Genomic DNA, 13,409 nt, shown 5'->3' on the forward strand with positions numbered 1-13,409 from the left:
AATGTTATTTGTTAAAGGAGGAGGAAAGTCTGAGAGGGAGACGATTTGTTCAAAATATTCTCCATTTTATAGAAGGAAATAGTATTCTGAGCAGAATTTTTCTTTGAGATTCTTGTGACGATGTCAGGTTTTCTACATGAGTTGGGTCTCAACTAGGCCACTTAGAAAACCAGGAAACCACAGTATGAGATGGAGATTTCCTGTTGTACATTGCCCCTGTACCTTCCTTCCCCTCACTACTTCTTCCTGATTTTAGCACCAGATCTCTTGACATAACTTGAATCTCTGCCTCTTATAAAATGTAAATGATAGACATGGACAGCAGATCTGAGTGCAAGTGAATCTGAAAATCCCTTCTTTCTGAACATGTTTATGATCTGAGTAAAAGTACTAACCAAAGGAAACATTTATGAACCCAATTACAATATCTCCACAGACAATGACCAGAGATTCTACCCACTCCAGCATGGTGATATTTTGTTGAATTGGTTTGTCTTTATCTCTGTGTATCCATGCATTTTTTTTATTCGTTCATGGAATGTGGGCATCACAGGCTAGGACAGCATTTATTGCCCATCCCTAATTGCCCTTGAGAAGGTGGTGGTGAGCTGCCTTCTTGAACTGCTGCTGTCTATGTGGGGTAGGTGCACCCACAGTGCTGTTAGGAAGGGAGTTCCAGGATTTTGACCCAACAACAGTGAAGGAATGGCAAAACAGCGATATAATTCCAAGTCAGGATGGTGTGTGGCTTGGAGGGGAACTTGCAGGTGGTGGTGTTCCCATGCGTCTGCTGCCCTTGTCCTTCTAGGTGGTAGAGTTCGCGGGTTTGGAAGGTGCTGTCTAAGGAGTCTTGGTTCATTGCTGCAGTGCATCTTGTAGATGGTACACACTGCTGCCACTGTGCATCGGTGGTGGATGGAGTAAATGTTTGTGGATGGGGTGCCAATCAAGTGGGCTGCTTTGTCCTGGATGGTGTCAAGCTTCTTGAGTGTTGTTGGAGCTGCACCGATTCAGGCAAGTGGAGAGTATTCCATCACACTCCTGACTTGTGCCTTGTAGATGGTGGACAGGCTTTGGGGAGTCAGGAGGTGAGTTACTTGCCACAGGATTCCCAGCCTCTGACCTGCTCGTATTTATGTGACTGCTCCAGTTCAGTGTCTGGTCAATGGTAACCCCCAGGATGTTGATAGTGGGGGATTCAGTGATTGTAATGCCATTGAATGTCAAGGGGAGATGGTTAGATTCTCTCTTGTTGGAGATGGTCATTGCCTGTCACTTGTGTGGCGCGAATGTTACTTGCCACTTATCAGTCCAAGCCTGGATATTGTCCAGGTCTTGCTGCATTTCTAATCGGACTGCTTCAGTATCTGAGGAGTCACGAATGGTGCTGAACATTGTGCAATCATCAGCGAACATCCCCACTTCTGATCTTATGATTGAAGGAAGGTCATTGATGAAGCAGCTGAAGATGGTTGGGCCTAGGACACTACCCTGAGGAACTCCTGCAGTGATGTCCTGGGACTGAGATGATTGACTTCCAACAACCACAACCATCTTCTTTTGCACTAGGTATGACTCCAAGCAGCAGAGAGTTTTCCCCCTGATTCCCATTGACTCCAATTTTGCTAGGGCTCCTTGATGCCAGACACAGTCAAATGCTGCCTTGATGTCAAGGGCAGTCACTCTCACCTCACCTATGGATTTCAGCTCAGTTGGGTCAGGATTTCCATTCCGTTTTATATTTGTTCCCAGGATGTTGGTGTAATTAGCGAAGCCACATTAATTACCCTTCCCTAGTTTTTACACACTTTTTTTATGGCCAATTCTAAAGGGATTAAGTTTCAATCAAATAGTTTGGGGCTGGAGTCATGCAAAGGTCCTTCTGCTTTCATCATCCATCTCATTATTATCAGATTTATCGAATTCAATTTCACAACCTGGTAGGATTTGAAACACTGACTTCTGGGCTGCTAGTTCAGTATCAGACACAGTCCAGGAATAAAGGAATCCCCATATAACTGGAATGGTGTAATTAGGTCCGACTGACTCCCCGGGAAGGTGTGAAACTCTTACAGGTAAAGGGGGAGCACCGATAATATAGCACAATGTAACCATTCATGGGGCACTCAGGAATTCTGTCGATTTCCCTATGGCCAGTTCAGCCCAGGTGTAAAAGTTGGTGGAAAAGGTACAATAGTTTAAAGACTTGGGCAAGCGCGTGTGGTAGGCGGAGATGCATTTGGGGAAACCGAGGTGGGGTGTGGTGTATTCTCTAATGCTTGCACCTAAGTGCTGATCTCTATCTTTAACAGTTTTCTATCGTCTTTCATAACTTGTATATAAATAGTGAAGGCTTGTTTTGTACCTAAAGATACTGAACGACCCCGAGAGTGAATGTCTGGGAAAGAATTTCAGACTGCATTAGATTTCAATGAGGTTCAGGTACCTGCATTAGGTAGGGTCACATCTACAAATGCTTTGGGCAAAGTTTGTTGTTATTAATGGCTTGTTTCTACAGGTACATATAACAGATGTTTTAAGCTCTGTAAATGTCTGTTGTTAAACATGCTGAGAAGCCATGGGCCTTCTCCTATCACTATGGCCCTAACATATTACTTTATGAAAAGGATGGTTATTACACTTACCATTCCATTAAGGAAAATATGGAACTGTTCTGAATTTAAAGAACACCCTGTCCTTTGATGTGTTTTGCTTTAATCTTTTCCCAATTTTTGAAGCCTGAAGTAAAGTAGTTTTTGATTAAATGCAATTCCCTGTTCGGAGAGTGGATTTCTCTGGTTTTATTTCCATTTCTTTGCTGGTGCCTGCCGTGATTTCATATTGCCCATTGAGAAATTGAATGTAGCTTTTTGAAAATGATTTTGTGTCAATGATTTTGTAAGAAAGACTCACCACAGCCATTAGCTGATGGACATTAGTCTGCTTTGGATAATCAATCAGTTGATTTTGGAGAGGACAGACTTTTTGTCTTCTTACCAAGGTGGCAAATGTCATTTCTGGGGAGTTGAACATTTTCTCGCTAATTAAAACCAGGGTCAGTATCTTGACACTGAATACACATTACATTTCTATTTCCTATAGTGATCATCAGCACTGCTGCTCACTGTGATGCTGGCACTTCATTGCCAATTGCTATTGAATTATGTGTGGTTTCATGCCCATTAAGAACTGGTTGTGACTCTCCAAGCTTATTCACTAAAGGTCTGTAGAACCAGCGCGAAAGCCCCTTGTTCTCTGGAAGCCAATTCCCCAACACGTCTGCCTGTCACTTCCTTCCCCTTTTCAAAATCTCCTAAACTCTCCTATCTTTGACTTTTCCTTCTCTTTATTGGGCGGAATATTGTTGAGATCCCGACGTTGGGATCTGTGGTGGGGGCGTCTGGAAGATCCTACCGGCAGCAGCCCGCCACGGATTCCGGCACCAGGAGCACCGGGCCTGATTTTTCCAAGGCCCCGTGGCGGCCCACCCCCCCCCCCCCCCCCCCGTCGCTGAGCAATGGAACCTGACTTTAAATATTTACATAAAGTAAATTAATACTTTTAAATAAAATCGACAGTGATCTTACCGGCTGCCTGGGATCTTCCGTGCAGCAACTGGCATTCACGCGCCTTCACTTTCCCATCCAGGGAAAGCTGGCACCACCAAAGTGGGGAAGGGGGGTATATAGGATTTTTAGTGTAGGGAGGGGGTGAAATCATCATGTATAGTGTAGGGGAGAGGGGTAAAGGGTGACCTCTGCACTTTGGACAGTTTGGGGGTGGGGGGTGCGGTTGGGGGGGGAAGGTCAAATCTTCCATGCAAGTGTTTTGGGGTGGGAGAGGGCAGCTATTACATGTGAGTGTTATTGAGGGGGAGGAAAGGGGGCGATTTTTTTTTGCGGTGTACTGGGGAGGTACGGGTTTAACTATCTAAATTTAGCAGCAGGTCTGGATGCCCTTTAAAAATGGCACCAGCGCCTGTGCAGAGGCAGCTGACACCATTGCGGGCGTTGTAGAGCCCATCCCCACCGCATGATTGGAGGGGGGCCCCCACTTGAGACGCCGCGTGCTGGATCGCGGCAGCATGATGGTGCACGGGCCACCATTTTTTTGCTCGCCACCGCTCCCAGCAGCGGGAATGTTAAATCCAGCTCATTGTCTCTTCTCTTTTGTCCATTACTGTATAAAGCACTCTGAGACGTTATTCTGTACATCGGGTGTCTAGAGAAAGGCAAGTTAATGATTTATAGATTCGAAACTCAAACCCAAAGTTCAAAGGAAAGCCGACAAACACCAGAACTTGACAATACCACTGGCCCTGCCTATGGGCTGTGCAACTGCTCAGTGATCAACATCTCTCCACCAATCAGTGGTGGGTAAGGTTTTAGAAACAATAATTAGGGAAGAAATCAACAGATGCTTGGAAAGGTCTGAGTTAATTCAGGAGAGTCAGCATGGTTTTGTAAAAGGCAGATCATGCTTGACTAACCTAATTAATTTTTTTGATGAAGTAACGGAGAAGGTTGATGAAGGGGATGCTGTGGATGTTGTTTATATGGATTTTAAGAAAGTATTTGATAAGGTACCACATAAAAGACTGGTTAACAAAGTTGAGGCTCATGGAATAGGAGGGTCAGTGTCCAATTGGATAAAAAATTGGCCTAAGGACAGAAAACAGTGAGTCGTGGTAAATGGTTGTTTTTCAGGCTGGAGGATGGTAGACAGTGGTGTTCCCCAAGGGTCAGTGCTGGGACCACTGTTTTTTTGCTATATATAAATGACTTGGATCTTGGAGTGCAGAATAGAATATCAGAATTTGCCAGTGACACCAAACTTGGAGGTGTGGCAGACAGTGAGGATGATATGAACTGCCTGGAACAGGACATAGAAAGGCTACCAGAATAAGGAGACAGTGGCAGATGGAATTTAATACTGACAAATGTGAGGTGATGCATTTTGGCAGAAGGAGTAGGGTGAGGCAATATATATTTAATGGCACAGTGCTAAAGAGTGTGCAGGAACAGAAGAATCTGGGGGTGCATGTGCATCGATCTTTGAAGGTGGAAGGACATATTGAGAGAGTGGTTAGTAAAGCATATGGGATCTTGGGATTCATAAATAGAGGCATTGAGTACAAAAGCAGGGAAGTTATGCTGAACCTTTATAAATCTCTGGTTAGGCCCCAACTTGGAGTATTGCATCCAGTTCTGGTCACCACACTTCAGGAAGGATGTGAGGGTCCTTGAGAGGGTGCACAGGAGATTTACTACAATGGTTCCAGGGATGGGGGATTTTGGTTATAAGATTAGTTTGGAAAAGCTGGATTTGTTCTCCTTAGAACAAAGGAGATTGAGGAGAGATTTAATAGAAGTGTACACGATTATGACAGGCTCAGATAAGTTAGACAAGGAAAAGCTGTTCCCATTCACAAATGGTAGAAGGACTAGGGGACACAGATTGAAAGTTTTGGGCAAAGCTAGTGGGTGGTAATGACCTGGAACTCATTGCCCATAGGGGTGGAGGAAGCGAAGACGATGAATGACTTCAAGAGGAAGTCGGATGGCCACCTGAGAGAAAGAGACTTGCAGGGCTACAGGGATTGAGTGGGTGACTGGGACTGACTGGATAGCTCTGCGGAGAGCTGACATGGACTGGATGGGCTGAATGGTCTCCCTCTGTGCCATAAATTACTCTATGACCCACTGGGCCAAGAAACTGAGGATGACGAGGCAGATCACAAGATTGGGCCTTTGGTTGATTACACTGTGGCATTGCACTCCTGTGTGGACTGCAGGTATAATTTGAGGTGATTACAAGATAGATACAGGTGAAGGACAAAGGTAACATACTGCTGCCATGATTACAGATGAAGGAAGTTTATGGCCCATCATAGCTCATAGATCTCACTGGTAAAAACCCACCTGGTTCACTAATGCCCATTAGGGAAGGAAATCTGCTGTCCTTACCTGGTCTGGCCTACATGTGACTCCAGAACCACAGAAATGTGGTTAACTCTTAAATGCCCTCTGAACTGGCCTAGCAAGCCACTCAGTTGTCTCAAACCACTACAAAGTTGATAAGGATTGAAACCTGACGGACCACCCGGCATCAGCCTAGGCACCGGAAACGACAATGGCATACCCAGCCCTGTTGATCCTACAAAGTCCTCCTTACTAACATCTGGGGGCTTGTGCCAAAATTGGGAGCCTGACATAGTCGTACTCACAGAATCATATCTTACAATCAATGTCCCTGACACCACCATCACCATCCCTGGCGGGACAGACCCAGCAGAGGTGGCAGCACAGTGATATACAGTCAGGCGGGAGTTGCCCTGGGAGTCCTCAACATCGACTCCGGACCCCATGACATCTCATGGACAAGGAAACCTCCTGCTGATTACCACCTACCGCCCTCCTTCAGCTGATGAGTCAATACTCCTCCATGCTGAACACCACTTGGAGGAAACACTGAGGGTGGCAAGGGCACAGAATGTACTTTGGGTGGGGGACTCAATGTCCATCACCAAGAGTGGCTCGGTAGCACCATTACTGACTGAGCTGGCCGAGTCCTAAAGGACATAGCTGCTAGACTGAGTCTGTGGTAGGTGGTGAGGTAACCAACAAGAGGGAAAAACATTCTTGAACTGGTCCTCACCAATATGCCTGTTGCAGATGCATCTGTCTATGACAATATTGGTGGGAGTGACCAACGCACAGTCCTTGTGGAGAAGAAGTCCTGTCTTCACATTGAGGATACCCTCCATTGTGTTGTGTGGCACTATCACCGTGCTAAATGGGATAGATTTCAAACAGATCTAGCAAAGCAAAACTGGGCATCCATGAGGCACTGTGGGCCATGAACAGCAGCAGAATCTGTAACCACAATCTGTAACCTCATGGCCCAGCATCTTCCCCACTCTACCATTACCATCAAGCTGGGGGATCAACCCTGGTTCAATGAAGAGTGCAGGAAAGCATGCCAGGAGCAGCAAAAGGCACACCTCAAAATAAGGTGTCAACCTGGTGAAACTACAACCCAGGACGACTTGCGTGCAAACAGTGTAAGCAGCATGTGATAGAGCTAAGCGATCCTACAACCAACGGATCAGATCTAAGCTCTGCAGTCCTGCCACATCTGGTCATGAATGGTGGTGGACAATTAAACAACTAATTGGAGGAAGTGACTCCACAAATATCCCCATCATCAATGAGCTCCTTAGACAGCACCTTCCAAACCCGTGACCTCTACAGCTAGAAGGACAAGGGCAGCAGATGCATGGGAACATCACCAACTGCAAATTCCCCTCCAAGCCACCATCCTGACTTGGAACTATATCACCGTTCCTTCCCTGACGCTGGGTCAAAATCCTGGAACTCCCTAGCAGCACTGTGAGTGTACCTACCCGACATGGACTACAGCGGTTCAAGAAGGCGGCTCACCACCACCTTCTCAAGGGCAACAAATGCTGTCCTAGCCAGCGACGCCCACATCCCATGAACGAATTAAAAAAGAGATAACAGTCCATCACCCAAGTTTCCTGAATCTATCCTCATTACTGAGTGCCATGACACAAGAGATCAGTTGCTTCTTCAGTGGTTCTCATCTTCAAGACTTCCTAAAATATCTACCCACTTTATTCTAGATTTTCATTATGCCAAAGATTATGTTAAAGTGAGATGATATTGTTGTGTTGGGATTTTTGTTTACATTACTTCATCTCAGTTATTTTCCCTTCCCCTCTTGTTTCAATATGAACCCCTCTGATCCTTTGTTAATGCCTTTCTTCAGCTTGTAGAAATCAGGAGATAACGATATTCCTCCCCTGCCACTGGGACAGTGACAGCTTTTTAATTCATCGTTACTATGGGGCTGTAGATCGGGGCCCTGGCTCCCTGCTCACTGTCTTTATTTTATATTCATATTTCAGCCCATTTCACTTATCATTGGCTTCAGAATTTTGACAGCTTAGCTTTTCTTATAAGGAAATTTTGAACCCGGAAAGAAATCCCTCCGCATCAGTAATGAAACGGGTGATCCTGCAAAGACGTGAACTGTTTTTTGTCTTGAGTTCAGATACAGAGAAACAGACAGAGTTAAGTGGGTCATATTGGTGAGTTTCAAAGACAGCCGCAGATCCTGGAACAGTTGGTCCCAGAATCCACTCTGGTTGCTCCATGTTGGCTGCAGTGTAAACTTTCACAATTTGTTTTGTTAAATAAAACTTTTGTAATTTGACTGAGCCGGAATGATTGGTGAAATAGTGACATAAGTGGGTTATCCAGGCTGTGACTGAATTCTCCTCTCTTTTCAGAGCTGGTAAAAGATGCTCTGTTGGCTGCTGATGATTCTGCCAGTGCAGAATCCATGATTCATAAGTTAGCCGTTTGATTTGATAGAAAGCATGGGTGACAAGAAATACATCGGAGCAGATCCCAGAATTAAATTGGACAGCTGGTTGCAGCAGAAGATAAATGAGGAAAAGTTGAGCCTGATGGAAAAGGAAACTGCAGACTCAGGTCCATAAATAGAGGATGTAATAGAACTGGACACAATCAGGAAAAATCAGGACAGTGAGCCAAACATGTACAACCAGTATATTGATGGTGAATGATCAGAATCAGAAATGAAAATAGAGAAGGAGCAGAGTGGTATTGTAACAGTTGCAGATGAAGTGATAGTTTTATAGTGTATTACTTGAAAAGGATAGTGGATTGATTACACTTAGAGTGGCGCAGTGGCGCAGTGGTTAGCACCGCAGCCTCACAGCTCCAGGGACCCGGGTTCGATTCCGGGTACTGCCTGTGTGGAGTTTGCAAGTTCTCCCTGTGTCTGCGTGGGTTTTCTCCGGGTGCTCCGGTTTCCTCCCACAAGCCAAAAGACTTGCAGGTTGATAGGTAAATTGGCCATTATAAATTGTCACTAGTATAGGTAGGTGGTAGGGAAATATAGGGACAGGTGGGGATGTTTGGTAGGAATATGGGATTAGTGTAGGATTAGTATAAATGGGTGGTTGATGTTCGGCACAGACTTGGTGGGCCGAAGGGCCTGTTTCAGTGCTGTATCTCTAATCTAATCTAATATTTAATACTCTTAATGTTAACCATTTAGTGTCTTCCTCTGAAATGGACTAGCAAGCCATTCAGTTGTCAAGAGAAATTAGGGATAGACAACAAATGTTGGTCTTCCCAGTGATGTCCACATTCCATGAAAGAATAAAAAAATTTTCAGAGATTCAGTGTTTTCCAGCTTATGATTATACTACAAGAGATTATTGGACTGAGATTTTTGGAGTAACTTCACTATTTGGATATTATTGCCACATCATGAAAATTAAACTTTAAAAAACTGTAAAAATACTAAATTTGAAAGATCTTTATTCCTCTTAGTATTTATTTCACAAATTATCTCCACCATTTTCACCTCCCGCCTTTCTCACTTCCCATTCTTCTCCCTCGTTCCGCCCTTCTCACTTCCTTTCCCTTCCCTCCTCTCTCCTCCCGCCCTTCTCACCTTCCTGTTGTTTGTGGAGTTTTGTTGCAATGATTCTGATTGCTTGTATGTGAAGAGCTCTAATTTCAGAGACATGAGATAACATGATCAATACACGTTCCTTTCTATGCCGTCCGTTTCTCTCTGCTGAAGACCTGTAAGAGATTGATATTATTCTTCCTACAATGTTCTCTGGTTAGCCTCAGTGATGAATTTCAGTGGTTGGTTGAGACATGTCAACTATAAACACTAACCCTGCCCTCTTAGAATATCAAATTTAAAAGGAAAGGCAAATTCAAAGTGTTTACATAGGACACGTGGGCAGCAGTTTACGTAGGACACGTGCAAGCCTTATGGCACAAGAGGGACTAAATTGTCTGCTTCCACCTGGTACTAGGGGGCTATGATTTTTATTTGTATCCATGAGTTTTAAATATTAACCAGTCTATCAATTTGTCACACAGTATTTAAAGGAAAAGCGTCACATTGAAAAACATAAACCACATGGGGTGTTTTAGGATTAAATACGTTAATTGTTGTGCTGAATAATCAATTATTTCAAAGATTCTCATTGGTTAGAAATCCAGAGCACCGGCTAGATATGGGAAAATTAGAGTTTGTAATAAAATTCACTAGCACCTGGTGATCTAGGTCCGAATACCAAGTAGGTACCAGTGTGCTGGTAGCTTACTCTGTAGTAAATAACAGGCTGAACGCAAACTCACTCAGCCTGGTCTGTGGCTTGTTAGCAGTTGTGGCTGCACCAGCACCTACCGTCCCATAGAAAGTCACTTGCTAATGACACTGCAGTGTTCAGGGCCATTACTGTAAACTACTGCTGAGTGAAGGAGCCTTTGGATCAACAGAGGGTAGCAGGAGAATATTTTACTCTCTTTTTTTGAATATACAGGTCCTGTGTTATGAGAGTTTTTTTTGAATTACACACTAGTTTGTGCCTATTTTTTAAATGCATTTTTCCATAACAACATGGAATATTATTCACCTTCACTCAGTGAGTAACACACTCAGGTCTGAGTCAGAATGTTGTGAGTTCAAGTCCCACTCCAAAGACTTTAGCACAAAAATTCAGACTAACAGTCCTAGAGCAGTACCGAGGGACCACTTCACTGTAGGAGAGTCAGTACCGAGGGACCACTTCACTGTAGGAGGGTCAGTACTGAGGGAGTGCCACACTGTTGTCGGATGGTCAGTACTGAGGGAGCGCTGCACTGTTGGAAGGGCAGTACTGAGGGAGTGCTGCACTTTCAGAGGGGCAGTACTGAGGGAGTGCTGCACTGTTGGAGGGGCAGTACTGAGGGAGTGCTGCACTGTCAGAGGGGCAGTGCTAAGGGAGTACTGCACTGTCAGAGGGGCAGTATTGAGGGAGCGCTGCACTGTTGGAGGGGCAGTGCTAAGGGAGTGCTGCATTGACAGGGGTGCTATTTTTCCTTTATTATTATTAAACCGAGGCCCCCGTCTGTCTATTTGTGTGGACATTAAGGATCCTATGGCTCTATCAAAGAAGAGCAGAGTGTCCTCCCGGTTTCTTGGCTAACATTCATCACTCAATCGACTCACAAAAAAACAGATCAACTGACTGTTCATCTCATTGGCTATTTTAGGATCCGAAAGGTTTTTTATTTCCCTTTGGTTAAGATGCATGACTGGAGCTGAATCAAAGTGTTTGGACAGTAGTATAGTGGACATGGTACTGGCTGGAACCCAGAGGTGAATGTGTTCAAATACCACCACAGCATCTGAAAAAAATGACCACAAAAGTTGATGGAAGAAAACCAGCAACCTCTACCTGGTCTGGCCTATTTGTGGCTTCATGTTATGTGGTAGAATATTAATGCACAAAGGGCTACTTGACCTGGACAATAAATGGTGCTATGACATTGTTGCCCATGTCCCAAGAATGAAAGTAAAGAAGTGAGAATGAAGGAATAGAAAATAACTCCTTCAAAATAAAAGAACTGTGTAATGTATTAGTTGTACTCAGCAAAATAATCAATAGTCTGGAGTATTTGTCAAGGCATTTCAGTATTTTAGAAGTAATATCAACTCTTTATGTCTATGCTGGAACTCCCTAATGCTGGGTCATACCTGCATCCATCTGTTGCATTTATAATAATTCACCTCTTGTGTTTTTTCAGGCAGTGGAGACAAACTTGGCTTCAAAGGACAGCCACTGGGTCTTTGTAAATGAGGTAAGCCTAGAGCCACTGTTACAAGCACTAGCAGCATAAGTCTTTAAGAAAATGGGGATTATTGTCAGGAGCTCACACACTTGGGGCTGTCACTGTGTTAAGTGGAAGCCAATTCTCCAACATAAAGAAGAGAAAATAAAAATTCAGAGCCATCCCTGAGGGATTCCTGTACATTTTCTGGGATTGTGAAGAGTTGGGAACTTGTATTTCCGACACCAGGTGGTAGGTGCATTGAAGTATGTCAGCACTGCCAAATCCATCACTGGGTAGGAACAGGACAGGGTTTGGGCAGTGGGTGCATCCTGGTGTTGGCTGTCAACTGAAGGAGAGTTTACTGATATAGATCTACAGCCAATAAGAATTAGGTTGAGACTTGCAAGCTCATGTCACATATGACCCTCGTCCTTACAGCCAAAAGGAGGGGGAATTCTATCCATCAGTTTGGCCTGATTTGAACAGAGGTCCCAGAGGTGAGGGTCCAGTGCCTAACACACTGTACCTCCTTCATTTACAAAGAAGGAGCAGTGGCAGATGGAATTTAATCCTGAGAAGTGTGAGGTGATGCATTTTGGGAGGACCAACAAGGCAAGGGAATATACAATGGATTGTAGGACCCTAGGAAGTACAGAGGGTCAGAGGGATCTTAGTGTACTTGTCCATTGATCACTGAAGGCAGCAGCACAAGTAGATAAGATGGTTAGGAAGGCATATGGGATACTGGTCTTTATCAGCTGAGGAACAGAATATAAGAGCAGGGAGATTGTGATGGAGCTGTATAAAATGCCACATAGGCCACAGCTGCAGTACTGTGTACAGTTCTGGGCACCACACTATAGGAAGGATGTGATTGCACTGGAGAGGGTGCAGAGGAGATTCACCAGGATGTTGCCTGGACTGGAGCATTTCAGCTATGAAGAGAGACTGGATAGGCTAGGGTTGTTTTCCTTAGAGCAGAGAAGGCTGAGGGGGGACATGATTGAGCTATACAAAATTATGAAGGGCATTGATAGGATAGATAGGAAGAAACTTTTTCCCTTAGCAGAGTGGTCAATAACCAGGGAGCATCAACTTAAGGTAAGGTGCAGGAGATTTAGAGGGGATTTGAGGAAAAATGTTTTCACCCAGCAGGCGGTTGGAATCTGAAATGCACTGCCTGAAGGGGTGGTAGAGGCAGGAACCCTCACAACATTTAAGAAGTATGTAGATGAGCACTTGAAATGCCATAGCATACAAGGCTACGGGCCAAGTGCTGGAAAATGGGATTAGAATAGATAGGTGCTTGATGGCTGGCACAGACACGATGGGCCGAAGGGCCTGTTTCTGTGCTGTATAACTCCATGACTCTAAATCAATGTCTTGCAAGATACAATCTTGCTGATTCCAATCCTGCACAATCTCTGTGAATTTGTACAATCTGCTCCCCCAGTATTAGAGCTTGGCTCGCGAAACTAAAAGTCCACTTGGAATCACACGTCTACTCTTGAGGAATCTAATATTGATGTAAGCTGTAAGGAATGCTGGTACTGAATGTGTTCATGTATTTGAATGAACTGCTCTGTCTGCTATTTTAAAGATACTTTTATCCCATTGATAATAAATGGACGAAAACATTCATTAAAACAGCAAACAGGATTTTTTTTCCACGTGCATTAAATATTCATAACTGAAAGCTCACAGCACTGTTTTAAATTCTAGTGAGATGATGCG

At 44.3% G+C, this 13,409-nt stretch overlaps 1 protein-coding gene across 2 annotated transcripts in view; it reads left to right on the plus strand.

Moving 5' to 3' along the window:
- Positions 1–13,409, plus strand: part of LOC137355387 (glutamate receptor ionotropic, delta-1-like) — a 410,432-nt gene that overhangs the window by 269,435 nt on the left and 127,588 nt on the right. For both annotated transcript variants that reach the window (XM_068020382.1, XM_068020381.1), the window contains exon 3: positions 11,649–11,702. In XM_068020382.1, the coding sequence (XP_067876483.1) occupies positions 11,649–11,702 (54 nt within the window). The remainder of the gene's footprint in view (positions 1–11,648; positions 11,703–13,409) is intronic.

Source organism: Heterodontus francisci, chromosome 42 (assembly GCF_036365525.1).
Source record: "Heterodontus francisci isolate sHetFra1 chromosome 42, sHetFra1.hap1, whole genome shotgun sequence".
NCBI lineage: Eukaryota > Metazoa > Chordata > Chondrichthyes > Heterodontiformes > Heterodontidae > Heterodontus > Heterodontus francisci.